The 16,499-nt window shown below is 43.1% G+C and overlaps 1 protein-coding gene across 3 annotated transcripts in view; it reads left to right on the forward strand.

Annotated features, from left to right (window-relative positions):
• LOC101162078 (zonadhesin) overlaps positions 1 to 16,499 on the forward strand; it is a 40,894-nt gene that overhangs the window by 1,640 nt on the left and 22,755 nt on the right. The window contains exons 2-41 of one of the 3 annotated variants that reach the window (XM_023966188.1): positions 1,355 to 1,380; positions 1,573 to 1,719; positions 1,828 to 2,093; positions 2,217 to 2,301; positions 2,377 to 2,529; positions 2,724 to 2,888; positions 2,967 to 3,064; positions 3,360 to 3,438; positions 3,537 to 3,635; positions 3,729 to 3,922; positions 4,027 to 4,168; positions 4,289 to 4,533; positions 4,659 to 4,807; positions 5,009 to 5,137; positions 5,299 to 5,431; positions 5,526 to 5,667; positions 5,988 to 6,184; positions 6,385 to 6,523; positions 6,795 to 6,911; positions 7,388 to 7,512; positions 7,761 to 7,906; positions 7,993 to 8,136; positions 8,233 to 8,340; positions 8,462 to 8,631; positions 8,772 to 8,974; positions 9,413 to 9,557; positions 9,656 to 10,240; positions 10,318 to 10,511; positions 10,616 to 10,757; positions 10,881 to 11,125; positions 11,243 to 11,391; positions 11,593 to 11,721; positions 11,882 to 12,014; positions 12,109 to 12,250; positions 13,208 to 13,404; positions 13,606 to 13,744; positions 14,534 to 14,650; positions 15,682 to 15,806; positions 16,103 to 16,248; positions 16,337 to 16,480. In XM_023966188.1, coding sequence (XP_023821956.1) covers positions 1,355 to 1,380; positions 1,573 to 1,719; positions 1,828 to 2,093; positions 2,217 to 2,301; positions 2,377 to 2,529; positions 2,724 to 2,888; positions 2,967 to 3,064; positions 3,360 to 3,438; positions 3,537 to 3,635; positions 3,729 to 3,922; positions 4,027 to 4,168; positions 4,289 to 4,533; positions 4,659 to 4,807; positions 5,009 to 5,137; positions 5,299 to 5,431; positions 5,526 to 5,667; positions 5,988 to 6,184; positions 6,385 to 6,523; positions 6,795 to 6,911; positions 7,388 to 7,512; positions 7,761 to 7,906; positions 7,993 to 8,136; positions 8,233 to 8,340; positions 8,462 to 8,631; positions 8,772 to 8,974; positions 9,413 to 9,557; positions 9,656 to 10,240; positions 10,318 to 10,511; positions 10,616 to 10,757; positions 10,881 to 11,125; positions 11,243 to 11,391; positions 11,593 to 11,721; positions 11,882 to 12,014; positions 12,109 to 12,250; positions 13,208 to 13,404; positions 13,606 to 13,744; positions 14,534 to 14,650; positions 15,682 to 15,806; positions 16,103 to 16,248; positions 16,337 to 16,480 — 6,333 coding nt within the window. The remainder of the gene's footprint in view (positions 1 to 1,354; positions 1,381 to 1,572; positions 1,720 to 1,827; positions 2,094 to 2,216; positions 2,302 to 2,376; positions 2,530 to 2,723; positions 2,889 to 2,966; positions 3,065 to 3,359; positions 3,439 to 3,536; positions 3,636 to 3,728; positions 3,923 to 4,026; positions 4,169 to 4,288; positions 4,534 to 4,658; positions 4,808 to 5,008; positions 5,138 to 5,298; positions 5,432 to 5,525; positions 5,668 to 5,987; positions 6,185 to 6,384; positions 6,524 to 6,794; positions 6,912 to 7,387; positions 7,513 to 7,760; positions 7,907 to 7,992; positions 8,137 to 8,232; positions 8,341 to 8,461; positions 8,632 to 8,771; positions 8,975 to 9,412; positions 9,558 to 9,655; positions 10,241 to 10,317; positions 10,512 to 10,615; positions 10,758 to 10,880; positions 11,126 to 11,242; positions 11,392 to 11,592; positions 11,722 to 11,881; positions 12,015 to 12,108; positions 12,251 to 13,207; positions 13,405 to 13,605; positions 13,745 to 14,533; positions 14,651 to 15,681; positions 15,807 to 16,102; positions 16,249 to 16,336; positions 16,481 to 16,499) is intronic. The other 2 variants (XM_023966189.1, XM_023966190.1) reach the window with 2 other exon arrangements.

Consider the following 16,499-nt stretch of genomic DNA (forward strand, 5'->3'; position numbering starts at 1 on the left):
TTATCAATGCAGTGCACACGTGCAACTGCAGATTGGATTAATCTGATTTGAGGCTCCGTGTTTTGCTATTCTGAGTAATAAATGCCGCGACAATTCAATTTATGCCTCGGAAGTGTTTAAAAGGGTAGCAGAATGATTCCTAAAAAGAAAAAACCAAAGACGTTCATGGATCTATCAGGTGGATGCATCAGAATTGAGCAGAGCAGGGAGCTTGAGGCCCATCCAGTGTGTTTTCTACCGAACAAATAGGATCTTTATTATACAGCGTTTCTCCTTCTACTCCTGATTCACAACGTTTTGAATAAAGAAATATTTAGAAATGCAATTTTGGGTATAAATATGTCCTCCATCATCCCAAAAATATCACAAAAACATTGTAAAACACCAAAAACACAATTTTGGTGGGAATTTAAATAAAATTTGCCCACATTGAACTAAAATCGTCCAGGAAGCTTTTGTACTCTAATTTAATCCGTATATGCTGACGTCCATGTTAAGTTTGGTAGACGCAGTTACTAAAGGGAATTTACTAAGTCATGAAAGCTGTCATTCTGTACAATGTTTAAAGGCCTCCAAGCAATACTTCTTATCAGTTATCTTATCATCTTGAGGTTGGATAGCATGTAACAGAAAAAAAGATGCGACAGCAATCTGCTTTATCTAACATTAGCTGGAACGTCAGAACGTTCAGGTGTTTCCTCTGTCCATTATCTGAGATTTTTTCACATTTATTTGTTTTATTTTTAGGTAATCTCCCCTATGTGCGATCAATACAGTTTTATTCTATTCTAGATTACTTCACCATTACCTCCAAATTCACTGGAATAGACGCATCAGTGTAGGTCGTGGACTTGTTACAAACTTTACAAAAATCTCTAGTGTTTGTGGTTACAGATAAAACTTGGGTAGAGTAGTCGATAAAAATAAAATGTTTGACCAGATCAAGATGAAGACACCTAAAATTGTTAGAAAAGAAAGCAGCAGAGCATCTCTGCTTCTCGTAGTACTGAAAATCCTGCCTTATTTGCTGCTGATTACCTGGAACAGATGTGTTTAGCTAATAAGGAGCTTTAATGGCAGATTGGCTGGAAAACATGTTTTCGCACCGGCCCGAAAGGCCTGGAATCTGACACTCCTTTAAGGGACCACGACTCACGAGAAGTTGGCTCATGGTTCAATCCTGTCTACTGCAGGACATAAATCTACACTCTTCTATCCTCCATTCCTGCATGAGGTCCACTAAAAGGGAATGAATAAGGCAAAATGTTATCAATAACCACTATAAGTCTTCTACCCGATAATGTCTTCTGCTTGTCCACCACTGGCTGATCCTCTGTTTTTGCATCTTTTGCAGACGGCAGATAAACCAGAGAGAAGAAGGTTTGTATCTTTTTTGTTCTAATAGCACACATATTGCATAGCAGAGTTTCAACACCTCATGTGCTCTGGACTGATGTGGACTTTAGCTTTATAATTTAACTGTCAACCATGACAGGCAACGAAAGGTCAAGATTTAGCCTTTCAAGAACAACACCAACAGACAGTCACTCACCTCTCTTGTTTGTCCAACAGTGGTTCTGACCTCCTGTGACTTCAACCAGGACAGTTCCCCGTTCTGCAGTTTCAGGCAGGACAACACAGACAACAGTGACTGGATCAGACATACGGGGGGAACTCCAACACCTAATACTGGGCCCAGCGGAGATTACCCGGATGGAGGTCCGCAGCCTTTATATCTTTTCTAGAAAAGCAGAACCAGCAAATGATGAATTATTCTGAGGTCCACCTAAGACAACTGCCTGCACTAACTTTCTTCTGTTCTTGCAGAGGGTTACTACATCTACCATGAAGGTGACAACGTGTCCAACGGACAGAAAGCTCGTCTGTTGAGCCCGGCCTTTTCCACGGCCGCCTCTCAGATTTGTGTCCAGTTTGTGTACTACATGTACGGCACTGATTATACCAATGTGCTGAGGGTTCTAAAAAAAACAGACAGTGCTGAGGAGGAGATCTGGAAAAGGACCGGTTCAATTAGCCCGTCGTGGCTGAATGGTGCTGTTACCGTGTCCAAACCCAGCAGTCAAAGCGTCACTGTGAGTCCTACATTCAACTACATCCTTAGACGGCTGGAGAGCAGCCAGTGTGCAACAACCCATGAATGGTTTACTCTGAAGATACAAGTATGTCTGAAAGAAAGGCCATCTGTGTGTCTGCAGGTTGTGTTTGAGGCTCAGAGAGGCCTTTCTTCATCATGTGATTCAGCTCTGGACAACATTGTCATCACAGAAGGAGCATGTCTCAGTGAGTTCTCACAGACCTTCCACAAAAGCACCTGTACTTTCTCATGGCGCTGATGTCCAAATGTTTGGTCCGCAGCTTGTCTCTCCGGCTGTGATTTCGACAAAAGTGGTGACCTGTGTGGATGGGAGACTCATGTAGACAATCCTGATGTGTACGGCTTCATTCAGTGGTCTGGACAGACAGACACTCCAGGCACAGGACCTGACGATGACTTCTCCACACCTGGAGGTCAGTCAAGATTTTCTCTTTCTTTTTGCAAATTCAACATTACATAGCATTGCCTGCAAAAGCTATGTCCCCCCACAAATTGATCTAATGGTAAAGGTTAAAAAGTAAATAATTAAAAATTGTCCATTAACTGGTTTACTTTTATGTAAATTGACAAAAGGAGCAGTTGTTCAAAACAAGTCTTCCACATGTAGGCGGACAGTACATGTTGATGGATTCCTATGATACCATGCCTGGAGAGAGTGCTCAACTCAGAAGTCCTGTAATAACCAACAGTGACGGATGTTTGGAGCTCACCTTCTATTACTACCTTTATGGCACCAGCACCACCATGAAGATCAGCGTTCACACCATCACAGGTAGTAGATGATGTGCATGTGTCAAAATTGGATCTAAAGTTACATTCCAATGTTTTAATATCCTTTTTTTCTCCCCAGATGTAAACCCTGGACCCGCACTCTTTGAGGTCACGGGGAACCAAGGTCAAGGCTGGAAGCTTGCCACCGTCCAGTATAAGGGAACTTCTGCCCCGAGGGTTTGTACATGAAGACCACAGTGGCCACTCTGTTGGATGACTGTTAACAAAATGAAATTAAACATGTCCAGGAACACAAATTCATTAAAGAAAAATTGTTTTAGTTTGTTTTGCTTTATCTCAGAAATCTGAATTGAAAATTTGCAATTGCAAACTTGTGTTCAGGAGTAGATATGCAATCTAAGAAGATATAGAAAGAAATCAAAGAGGCTCAAAATGTGTGTTTTTATTCATCAGTGTGTGTGTGGATGCATGTGAATCCACTGAATTTGTTTACCACACATATTTTTTCTAGTTTGTAATTATGGGAACCTATGGAGAAACCCCTGAGACAGACATTGCTATTGATGCTGTGTGCATTACAACCTGCAAAGGTGAGAATCCAGTTGCTGTTACACTGGGATTAAAACATGTGGATCAGTAATGGCACCTTGAAAGTTAATCTTTTCTTTCTTTTTCTTCTTTTCCAAAGCCCAACCGCCAACTTCAGAACCCTCTACACCTAAACCACCAACTCCAGAACCATCCACACCAAAGCCACCAACTCCTGAAGTGACAACCAAACCTCCAAGTATGTTATATCCTCATACACAGTTTTAGCATGTAAATAATTAATCATTACATTTTCTCATTTCTTTTGACTATTTTTCCTCTGTGTGTACAGAACCCTGCCCTCCTAACGCTGAGTACATAGAGTGTGGTCCAGCTTGTATCCCGACCTGTCAAGAACCATCCACCAACTGTTCTGGTTCCTGTATCAGCGGATGTTTCTGTAAACCGGGCTTCGTCTTTAAGGGACCTCGCTGTGTACCAATAGAGAAATGTGGCTGTCTGGATGAGGATGGTAACTACTATGAGGTCAGAGGTCAAAGTTACTATTTCACCTTTAAGAGAAGAAAAAACATGACAATAAATCATTTAGGTATAAATCTGATCTGTTGACTAATTGATCCTCTTTTCAGCCTGGCGAGGTTGTACTTGGAGACGGTTGTTCAAAACTCTGCCGCTGTGTTGGGAACTACACTCTGGAATGCACGGATAACTCCTGCGACCCTTCTGAGGAATGTCGAGAGGTGAACGGTGTTCCAGGCTGTTATCCTAAAGGTAAGAATGTCACATAGCTGCTAAAAATCCCTGTTCTGTGAAAAGAAGAAAAGTTAAAAGCTGCAAAATTCTTCCACAAGAAATTCCTGCAATTTATTCTTCTGGTTTTCTGTGTTTTAGACACATCCACCTGCATAGCATCAGGAGATCCTCACTACACCACCTTTGACAAGCACAGATACGATTTCATGGGAAACTGCAGCTATTTGATGTCAGGAATCTGCAACGCCACAAGTCTACCCTTCTTTGAGGTCCATGCGGACAATGAAAACCGATACAACAGTCCCACCATCTCCTACCTGAAGGCAGTGCACGTGTATGTGCACATGGTGAAGATCTCCATACTCAAAGGAGGCGTTGTGCAGGTAAGAAATGAGGGAGAGATTGTAAATGTCAATGCGTTAAAGGTTTCTATCATTGTGTATTGGTATTCCAACACTGTCTGTCGTTAGTAATCTGTAATTCTTTTTACTTGCCTGCTTGTGTGCAGGTGAATGGGACCAATGTCAACCTACCGTTGAACCCTGCCCCCGAAGTGTCTGTGTTCCAGTCAGGGAAGCATTACACCGTTTCCATGACCTTTGGTGTCACTGTTCGCTACGATGGAAACCACTTCATGGACATCAAAGTCATCAAAGAGTAAGTAAAGACCGCACAGTGTCCGCTCATAGCATCTTCACATCTGCTCTTGAAACCTTCAGATTTGGCAAAGTGACACGATAAGATAGAAACTAGTAATTTGTTAGTAATGAGAAAACACCAGCCATTATGGTTGTTGACAGTTTTCTTCATCTCTGATCCGTTTGTTGTTGTCTACCTTACTGACTTTGTGCTCTTTAGCTACCAGGACAAGTTATGTGGACTGTGTGGGGACTACAATGGAAATTCCAAAGATGACTTCCAAAAACCAGATGGAACCATGACCAATGACGCCAACGAGTTTGGACACAGCTGGAACACTGATCCAGAGTGAGTCTTTGTGGATATAACTTTCCCTGCATGAGGTTCAATCTAAAAAACAACTTAAAGGAGTTTCTTTCAGAGTTGAACCCTTGCATAGTTCCGTTTTTGTTTAGTATGGAGAAAGGCTTAAATATTAACAATTTTTAACTTCCTATTTATGATATAAGGTGTAATAAGCAACCCAACGCCACCATCCCTGGATGTGAACCAGGAGAACAGGAACTGTATGAGGGTTACTGTGGAATCCTGCTGGACAAAAATGGTCCCTTCGCAGTGTGCCACGGCAAAGTCAACCCCAACGTATGTCCACATATTGTTGAAGGTTTATCTTAAAAGTTTTGTTATGTTTTGAGTTTAAGAACATGTGAATTACAAGCCATGCTTTTCTCTCCAGAACTACTTCCAGGATTGTTTGTTTGACTTGTGTGAGCTGGAGGGAGCCAAACCCATTCTGTGTGAAGCCATTGAAGCCTACGTCAACGAGTGTCAAGACCGTGGAGTTGACATTGGACCCTGGAGGAACGAAACCTTCTGCCGTAAGTCTGAGTCAATAAATAGCTGAAGAAGAGCAGAGTAGAAGAAATAGACCCTCCTCTAAAAGTGGATTTACTCCCCCATCAATGTTGTTTGAGGATGGACACCAGCAGGTAGACACTTGTCAATAGACTCAATGAGCATTGATCTGCTTTACGCTAAATCGTCACTTTTAATATTCCAGACTGTTTTAGCCCAAGAAAAATTGAAAGGTTTTGAAGACAGACGTTTAAATTGATTAACACCCATAAAAATGGCTCAATTGAGGCAGAGACAGATGAGTTTTAAAGAGAATAACAACTGTTTGTTGTCTTCCCCACAGCTCTGAAGTGTCCCCCCAACAGCCACTATGAGCCCTGTGCTGACCCCTGTCAGGACACCTGCTCTGGAAAGCCCTCCTCATGTGGGGGGGCCTGCTCTGAGGGATGTGTGTGTGATCCTGGCTACGTCCTGAGTGCTGGCAAATGTGTAAAGAGGGAGTCGTGCGGCTGCAAACACACCAACGGCCAGTATTATGAGGTACAGTGAACCTCTGTCTGTTGACAGACCCTACCATTCAGCAGGTGAAGGGGGGTAGGCAGGTCTTTGGATGCTCCCGTCCCACATTTCTCAGCTCTTTTTGTTAAATGTAGATGTTTGCTCAAATCAGCAGATGTGTCATCTATTAGAAAGTCTAACCAGTAAGTAGAACTAAACCATTTGTGTTGTTTGTCTGTCAGCCCGGAGAGGAGTTTTATGTGGAGGACTGTAAGCTCAAGTGCAGGTGTGATTCCCCCTTTGTCACCTGTGTGGCCTCTGACTGTCCCCCAATGCATGAGTGCAAAATGCAGGATGGAAAGTTGGGCTGCTACCCATCAAGTAAGTCTACAGCCACCGCAACTCAATCCGTAAATACTATATTCATTACCAAAGGGAGATGAAAATACAGTGGTATGAACCACATGTTTGGTTGGAAATGGTATCCACAAGTCAGTTTTCATTTTAACTTTCTCCTCAAATACCTTTTGTAGTAGATAATTAATAGACAGAACAATATGACTTGTTAATGCTACTGGAAGAAAAGAGATGGGTCACAAATATATGGCATATTTTCTGTTAGGTGTTCAGATTCTTTGTTTTTCTCCTGTAGGCTTTCAGGACTGCATTGTCTCTGGAGATCCTCACTACAACACATTTGACAAGAATTACTACACCTTCATGGGAACCTGCACCTACACATTAGCAAGAACATGCAGGAATGACTCCGGTAGGCGCAACTGGGCATTTCAGTTTACAAATATATATTCCAAAAGGCGTGTAAGCTAACTGAATTTGTCATTTGCACATTTTGAGTTCAGCATGAAACTCAGCAATTTCTGTCAGTCAAGCCAAGATGCAGAAAAAATTCTCAGCTCAGGGATCAAGAAAAAGTGTGCTTCAGGGTTTGAAACAGATTGGCAAAAGGTTATGGTAATATAAATGAAGAATAGAAATGTAGAGGTAGTATCTATGACTGTTCATTTCTTTTTAGCCAGATGTTACCAAACAAGTCTTTTCTATGACCCTGATCTTGAGAGATCTCATACTGGAAAGCTTTTGACCTATGATGATGCGTGTTCAGAGTGAAATGTTTTAAATCAAATAAATCAAGGCTCATTATTGACAATGAAGCAATTCATTGAGCCTAACGTCCAGTCTGCCTTTGACTGATGTCTCTTGTGATTGGTGGATGCTCCTGTGCAGATCCCTGGTTCTCTGTGGAGGGGAAGAATGAAGAGCGAGGGGTGTCAGGAGTGTCCTACCTGAAGAAACTCTATGTCACCGTCAACAACATCACAGTGACCCTGATGAAGTCCAGGACAACTCTGGTCAGTTTAAACCACAAGTCATAAACTTCAGGCTTTGAGGGCCTACATGTTTTCCAACTGGCCTGCCATTGAAACTTCCTGGATTTACTCTCTGCTCTTTTGTTTTTTCACTCATCCTCTTCTGCTTTAGTTCAGCTACATCTGAACTCTTTTTTTTCTTTGCTTGTTCTCAAATGTAAACTGGATATCATTCATCTTTGCTGTTTTAATCCCATTTCTGATACAGTCTTTGTGTTCACGTGTTGCAGGTGAACGGCAAGCGTGTGGCCTTCCCTCACAACCCCTCCCCACTCATGTCCCTCAGTCTTTCCGGTCAGTACGTCATCCTGCAGACCACCTTTGGCCTGAGGGTGCGCTGGGATGGAAATCATCACGCCCAGATCTCCGTCCCCAGGTTGGTTTGGTTCTCACGATGGAACATCTTAGTTTTGTTAGCGCTGAAGCTCAGAAGCACTAAGCCCTTCATCTGCTTTCCTTCAGCTCCTACCACGACCAGATGTGCGGCCTCTGTGGTGACTATGACGGGAACGCAGGCAACGACTTCACCAAACCGGACGGAACTCCAGCAGGAAATGTCAACGATTTTGGGAACAGCTGGCAGACAGAGGAGGACGAGGATGAATGGTGAGTGAAGAGTCTTGACTGAGCTGAGGTCTGACAGTTTCCGGATTTGTCCTGGAAGAATGGGACTGAGGATGTGTGAACATGTGTGGTGTCCAGGTGTAGCCCAGGAACAACGCCTGACCTAGACTGTGACCCTGAACTGGAGGCTGAGGTGACCAAACCAGACAAGTGTGGAAAAATAGAAGATCCTTCTGGACCCTTCAGGTGAGAAGTCAGCTCCTGAGGAGAACCAGAACCAAACATGTGTTGAGATTTAGAACCATCAGTAATTCTGATGCCCTGCAGGTTGAAAAATGGTTGATGTCTGTCCTGTTGTGCTGTGCAGAGAGTGTATTGGTGTGGTGGACCCTGAACCGTTCTTCCAGAGTTGTGTGTACGACATGTGTCAGTTCAACGGGGAGCTGCATGTTCTGTGTGACCAGCTCCAAGCCTACACTGACGCCTGCCAAAGCGCCGGAGTCACCGTCCACCACTGGAGGGCTCCAGACTTCTGCCGTAAGTCCTCCAGATGAACACAGCTCCCTCCTCTTGAAGAGTTCCTGCCAAAGTTCTACATCTTCAATTCTCACAGTGTCTTCCATCTGAATTCAGAAGATTTTAATGACCCGGGTTCCTCTCTCTGCTCCTGATTGCAGCCCTGGACTGTCCTGCTAACAGCTCGTACTCTCTGTGCGTGAGCTCGTGTCCTGAGACCTGCCTGGGCGTGGTCGGCTCCCCCGGCTGTGAGGACGTGTGTGTGGAGGGCTGTGAGTGTGACCCAGGATTCATCCTCAGTGATGACAAATGTGTGCCCCTGAAGGACTGTGGCTGCGTGGACACCAGTGGAACCTACCACCCTGTAAGTGACCAACACCCCTTTAGCCTCATGTTCAGAACTGCAAACATCTGGTTCCATCTGACAGCTGCTCCAACTTGATCAAGAGGATTCCTGTTCATAACACTTTTTTTGTCAGGGCAGAATTTAAATAATGTGTTTATTTAAAATAGGTTCTTATAGCTTTCGTGGCTGGTTATTGACGTCACCAGTCAATCTTACAAACAAAAGAACTCTACAGAGCAACTTAATCACCATTTGAAACATTTGGAAAAGTTAAAGTAAGATATCATTTCAAATTTCATCTGTGTATAAACTGTATCATAGAAAAAAAAAGGACAAAATTTGTTATGAATGACTTATTTTTACTTATAAATGCTCGCACATATGCAAAAAACAACAACAAAAGAATTATAATAAATGTATCTTTCAGACGTATTTCTAATCTGTACTTTGTTCCAGGTGGACGATGAGTGGCTGTTGGAGGGCTGTGAGCAGAACTGTGAATGTCTCAGTGGAGGACAGATCCTGTGCTACGACGTCAGCTGTAATCCATTGACTGACGTATGCCAGCTGGAAGACGGACTGTATGAATGTCGCCCTCTGCGTATGTTCTTATTAATTCTAAGAAATCACAAAAACCTTGGAAAAATACAAAATTACAAATCCCTAACATATATTTTTTTATCTGGGTGTCTGCTTTAGCAACTGAAAGGCCAAGTACTCCCAACCCCCCAACTATTGATCCATCTACCCCCAAACCACCAACTCCTGGCCCATCCACGCCAAAACCACCAACTCCTGGCCCATCCACGCCAAAACCACCAACTCCTGGCCCATCCACGCCAAAACCACCAACTCCTGGCCCATCCACACCAAAACCACCAACTCCTGGCCCATCCACGCCAAAACCACCAACTCCTGGCCCATCCACACCAAAACCACCAACTCCTGGCCCATCCACACCAAAACCACCAACTCCTGGCCCATCCACGCCAAAACCACCAACTCCTGGCCCATCCACACCAAAACCACCAACTCCTGGCCCATCCACGCCAAAACCACCAACTCCTGGCCCATCCACACCGAAACCACCAACTCCTGGCCCATCCACGCCAAAACCACCAACTCCTGGCCCATCCACGCCAAAACCACCAACTCCTGGCCCATCCACGCCAAAACCACCAACTCCTGGCCCATCCACGCCAAAACCACCAACTCCTGGCCCATCCACACCAAAACCACCAACTCCTGGCCCATCTACACCTGAAGTCACAACCAAACCACCAAGTATGTTCCATCGTCATTTATAGTTTTAGAGTGTTCATATTTATAGTTTTTTGACTATTTTTCCTCTGTGTGTACAGACCCCTGTCCTCCTAACGCTGAGTACATAGAGTGTGGTCCAGCTTGTATCCCGACCTGTCAAGAACCATCCACCAACTGTTCTGGTTCCTGTATCAGCGGATGTTTCTGTAAACCGGGCTTCGTCTTTAAGGGACCTCGCTGTGTGCCAATAGAGAAATGTGGGTGTCTGGATGAGGATGGTAACTACTATGAGGTCAGAGGTCAAAGTTACTATTTCACCTTTAAGAGAAGAAAAAACATGACAATAAATCATTTAGGTATAAATCTGATCTGATGACGCCTTGATCCTCTTTTCAGCCTGGCGAGGTTGTACTTGGAGACGGTTGTTCAAAACTCTGCCGCTGTGCTGGAAACTACACTCTGGAATGCACAGATAACTCCTGCGACCCTTCTGAGGAATGCCGAGAGGTGAACGGTATTCCAGGCTGTTATCCTAAAGGTAAGAATGTCACATAGCTGCTCAAAAAGGACGGATCTGAGGAAAGTAGGAAAGTTAACAGATGCAAAATCTTCCCACAAAATAGATTCCAGCAATATATTCTTCTGGTTTTCTGTGTTTTAGACACATCCACCTGCATAGCATCAGGAGATCCTCACTACACCACCTTTGACAAGCGCAAATACAACTTCATGGGAAACTGCAGCTATGTGATGTCAGGAATCTGCAACGCCACAAGTCTGCCCTTCTTTGAGGTCCATGCTGACAATGAAAACCGATACAACAGTCCCACCATCTCCTATCTGAAGGCTGTGCACGTGTATGTGCACATGGTGAAGATCTCCATACTCAAAGGAGGCGTTGTGCAGGTAAGAAATGAGGGAGAGATTGTAAATGTCAATGCGTTAAAGGTTTCTATCATTTTGTATTGGTATTCCAACACTGTCTGTCATTAGTAATCTGTAATTCTTTTTACCCGCCTGCAGGTGAATGGGACCAATGTCAACCTACCGGTGAACCCCACCCCCGAAGTGTCTGTGTTCCAGTCAGGGAAACATTACACCGTTTCCATGACCTTTGGTGTCACTGTCCGCTACGATGGAAACCACTTCATGGACATCAAAGTCATCAAAGAGTAAGTAAAGACCGTACAGTGTCCGCTCATAGCATCTTCACATCTGCTCTTGAAACCTTCAGATTTGGCAAAGTGACACGATAAGATAGAAACTAGTAATTTGTTAGTAATGAGAAAACACCAGCCATAATGGTTGTTGACAGTTTTCTTCATCTCTGATCCGTTTGTTGTTGTCTACCTTACTGACTTTGTGCTCTTTAGCTACCAGGACAAGTTATGTGGACTGTGTGGGGACTACAATGGAAATTCCAAAGATGACTTCCAAAAACCAGATGGAACCATGACCAATGACGCCAACGAGTTTGGACACAGCTGGAACACTGATCCAGAGTGAGTCTTTGTGGATATAACTTTCCCTGCATGAGGTTCAATCTGAAAAACAACTTGAAGGAGTTTCTTTCAGAGTTGAACCCTTGCATAGTTCAGTTTTTGTTTATTATGGAGAAAGCCTTAAATATTAAAAATTTTAACTTCTTATTTATGATATAAGGTGTAATAAGCAACCCAACGCCACCATCCCTGGATGTGAACCAGGAGAACAGGAACTGTATGAGGGTTACTGTGGAATCCTGCTGGACAAAAACAGTCCCTTTGCAGTGTGCCACGGCAAAGTCAACCCCAACGTATGTCCACATACTGTTGAAGGTTTATGTTAAGAGTTTTGTTATGTTTTGTGTTTAAGATTTTGTGAATTACAAGCCATGCTTTTCTCTCCAGAACTACTTCCAGGATTGTTTGTTTGACTTGTGTGAGCTAGAGGGAGCCAAACCCATTCTGTGTGAAGCCATTGAAGCCTACGTCAACGAGTGTCAAGACCGTGGAGTTGACATTGGACCCTGGAGGAACGAAACCTTCTGCCGTAAGTCTGAGTCAATAAATAGCTGAGGAAGAGCAGAGTAGAAGAAATAGACCCTCCTCTAAAAATGGATATACTCCCCCATCAATGTTGTTTGAACACCAGCAGGTAGACCCTTGTCACTAGACCAGTGTTTTTCAACAGGTGTGCCGTGAGAGATGGTCAGGTGTGCCGTGGGAAATTACCCATTCACTGATCTAAAAACATTTACCATCTCCAGGATATCAACTCTGTGTTCATCCAAACAGGCCCAGATAAAACACTTAGTAGTTAGGAAAATGAAAGATCATAAAATAATTTTCTTTGTGTTTATTTCATTCTATGAAAGACATTATGATAAGAATGACGGTACCGCGATTCAGCCAAAGCTTCAGCTTTGTTTTTGAAAAAGTCTAAATCACTATTTAGGAAAAATATATATATATATATTTTGTGAGGTTACATAGATTGCATGTTATTAAACTGGAGGAAAAAGCAACAGGGTAAAATTTCGAATAATTTAGTTAAAAATTATTTCTGAAAATGGACTCAACTTTTATCACATCATTTTATTACAATGCATGTGAGATTGCGGAGGGACTGTATATCAATACAGAGTTTCTCCTTTTTTTAATTTTTGGATGCTGTTGTGCTGCGGCACTTTTGTTAAGGATAAAGTGTGCCTTGGCTCAAAAAAGGTTGAAAAACACTGCACTAGACTATATGAACATTTAGCTGGTTCAAGCTAAATCATAACTTTAAAATTCCAGATTGTCTTAACCAATAAGAGGTCCGACAAACGTTTGTTCATCAACTGTTGGTGAAGTACAGAGAAGCTTGTTCATTAAAAACTGAACAGGTTTTGATGACAGGAGTTTAAATTGATTAAGACTCATAATAACTGCTCCATTGAAGTAGAGACAGATGAGTTTTGAGAAGAATAAGACCCTTCACCATTTTTATCTGTTTTCTTCCCCACAGCACTGAAGTGTCCCTCCAACAGCCACTATGAGCCCTGTGCTGACCCCTGTCAGGACACCTGCTCTGGAAAGCCCTCCTCCTGTGGGGGGGCCTGCTCTGAGGGATGTGTGTGTGATCCTGGCTACGTCCTGAGTGCTGGCAAATGTGTTAAGAGTGACTCGTGTGGCTGCAAACACACCAACGGCCAGTATTATGAGGTACAGTGAACCTCTGTCTGTTGACAGACCCTACCATTCAGCAGGTGAAGGGGGGGTCAGTAGATCTTTGGATGCTCCTGTCCCACATTTCTCAGCTTTTCTTGTTAAATATAGATGTTTTCTCAAATCAGCAGATGTGTCATCTATTATAAAGTGTAACCAGTAAGTAGAACTAAACCATTTGTGTTGTTTGTCTGTCAGCCTGGAGAGGAGTTTTATGTGGAGGACTGTAAGCTCAAGTGCAGGTGTGATTCCCCCTTTGTCACCTGTGTGGCCTCTGACTGTCCCCCAATGCATGAGTGCAAACTGCAGGATGGAGAGTTGGGCTGCTACCCATCAAGTAAGTCTACAGCCACAGCAACTCAATCCTGAATCCTATATTCACACCGCCCTCAGCAACACGCATTCAAGCAACCACATCCAGAGAACGTTTACGTTAATGAGAGTACAAATGCGTTTCGGGCCCCTGTTGTTAAAAGTTTTAGTGTTTATGTGTTGCTACGCACATTTTAGGACGGTTTTTGGGCTCTACGTACAAAATGCTCGATCATTAAACATGTGTAACAAGTTCAGCCAGGTCGTTTTGACCAATTAGGAACTCAAATTTGGTAGTGACGTTTAGATGGCGTCCCTTTTAATTCACGAAGTGCCAACCGTCTGAAAGTTGGTCATGGAGGAGATATTAATAATTGTGGCTCGTGAATCTGTCCAGCTAGTTAACAACAGTAAATCAAGCCAATCCCTCAAATGTCCTTGGTTTCTCAGCAATAAATGTAGGACTATCCTCTATGAATGTGAAGCGCTCGTGCTGTCACTGACACAAAAAAATATATATTCTGGGTTGTTAATAATCATGACAGGTTTTCCTAAGCAGGTCAGCAGATTTACAGTTGTGAAGGCAATGCCGCATTGGCCCCTTTGGCCTGCTTATCAACGCCCATGTTAGACCAGCGTCACGTGTCCAGAAGTTTCTATCAGAAAAAGCACGTCAAAATAAAATTCGTTTCTGTAGAGGAGGTTCAAGTATTGCACAGCCACATGTCATGCTCAGAAATGTAGTGAGCTTTGACATTATGGCTTTGTGTGAATTCATAAACAGCAACAAAAATGTTTTTTTTCTTCTCTGTAGGCATTCAGGACTGCATTGTCTCTGGAGATCCTCACTACAACACGTTTGACAAAAAGTTCTACAGCTTCATGGGAACCTGCACCTACACTTTGGCCAGAACATGCAGGAATGACTCAAGTAGGTGCAACTGTGTCCACTTGTTTTTAAATGTTTTATTATTTTTTACATCCACCTACATTTCATTGGTAAATAATGTTTTTGTTTATCACTCTTCAGCTGACACAAAAAAGGCGCGCCTTTGTAGTTCAAAAAAAGATTTTTGAGCAAATTACATTTTAAATGTAAAAGAAATTCCCACTGGCCCAACGGATTCCTTAACCAATCTCTTTAAACTAGGGATGGGCGATGCTACACTGATTATTTTTGTGCATTAATATTCAATACCAACTACAGATTACTGCTAATATCTTATTGGTGGGGTTTTTTCTGAAGCATATTAATTGTCATCAGAAAAAAAAATACCAACTAAAACTGTCCAGGTAACTCACTTCAATGTGCAAGTTAAAAATACAAAACCGTTCTTTTTAAAATCACCTGTTCATGCCATGCTGTGTTGTTGCTAAGGGTAACATGGACAACTTACGCCTCCTGTAGTCACATGACTGATGGAGCAGTTCAATACACAGTCGGCTGGGCGCTGTTCCATTACCAAATGCCGGTGTAACTCACATAATATCCAACAATATCCAGAAATGACACATTCACTATTATTTTATCATTTATCAATTAGTCATACGCTTAAATATCGTAGTCGGCACCAAAATTGGTAATGTGCTGGTATCTATATTTTGATATGTCGATACTCTCATCACTATTTTAAACGGCATGTAGTAAACTATAATGTCTTCCACAAAGGCTGTTTAGGAAAATATGATATTAACTTGTTGATACATGTAGAATCAGAATCCCGACTCTCATGCACTTTACACGGAGTAAAACGTCTATCTTCCTGTTGCTGATGGATCTGAAGTAAAAACATGAAACCTAAGGATTGCAGAACAGATCTGCTAATTCTGGGTTATTAAAAAAAATGCAGGATTTTTCATCTGAGCTTCAGAAGGCTTTCCAAAACTAAAAATTTAGACCTATGTTGTCTCCAGTCTGCCTTTGACTGATGTCTCTTGTGATTGGTGGATGCTCCTGTGCAGATCCCTGGTTCTCTGTGGAGGGGAAGAATGAAGAGCGAGGAGCGTCAGGAGTGTCCTACCTGAAGAAACTCTATGTCACCGTCAACGACATCACAGTGACCCTGATGAAGTCCAAGAGGACTCTGGTCAGTCTAAACCATGTCTGCTCCAAAATTCATTGTGTTCAGTTCAAATGGAGATAAACAGATGGACAGAACATGGTTCTACTCTACAGTCTCCTCTTTATCTGAATAAAACTGAATCTTTGCCTCTTTTCTGGATCTACTCTCTGCTTTATTGTTTTTTCACTCATCCTCTTCTACTTTAGTTCAGCTGCATCTATATTCTTTTTTTCTTTGCTCACTCCCACATGTGAACTGAATCTTCATCTTTGCTCTTTTAATCCCATTTCTGATACAGTTTTTGTGTTCATGTGTTGCAGGTGAACGGCAAGCGCGTGGCCTTCCCTCACAACCCCTCCCCACTCATGTCCCTCAGTCTTTCCGGTCAGTACGTCATCTTGCAGACCACCTTTGGCCTGAGGGTGCGCTGGGATGGAAATCATCACGCCCAGATCTCCGTCCCCAGGTTGGTTTGGTTCTCATGATGGAACATCTTAGTTTTGTTGAGACGCTGAGGCTCAGAAGCACTAAGCCCTTCATCTGCTTTCCTTCAGCTCCTACCACGACCAGATGTGCGGCCTCTGTGGTGACTATGACGGGAACGCAGGCAACGACTTCACCAAACCGGACGGAACTCCAGCGGGAAATGTCAACGACTTTGGGAACAGCTGGCAGACAGAGGAAGACGAGGATGAATGGTGAGTGAAGAGTCTTGAC

Source organism: Oryzias latipes, chromosome 18 (genome assembly GCF_002234675.1).
Source record: "Oryzias latipes chromosome 18, ASM223467v1".
NCBI classification, from domain to species: domain Eukaryota; kingdom Metazoa; phylum Chordata; class Actinopteri; order Beloniformes; family Adrianichthyidae; genus Oryzias; species Oryzias latipes.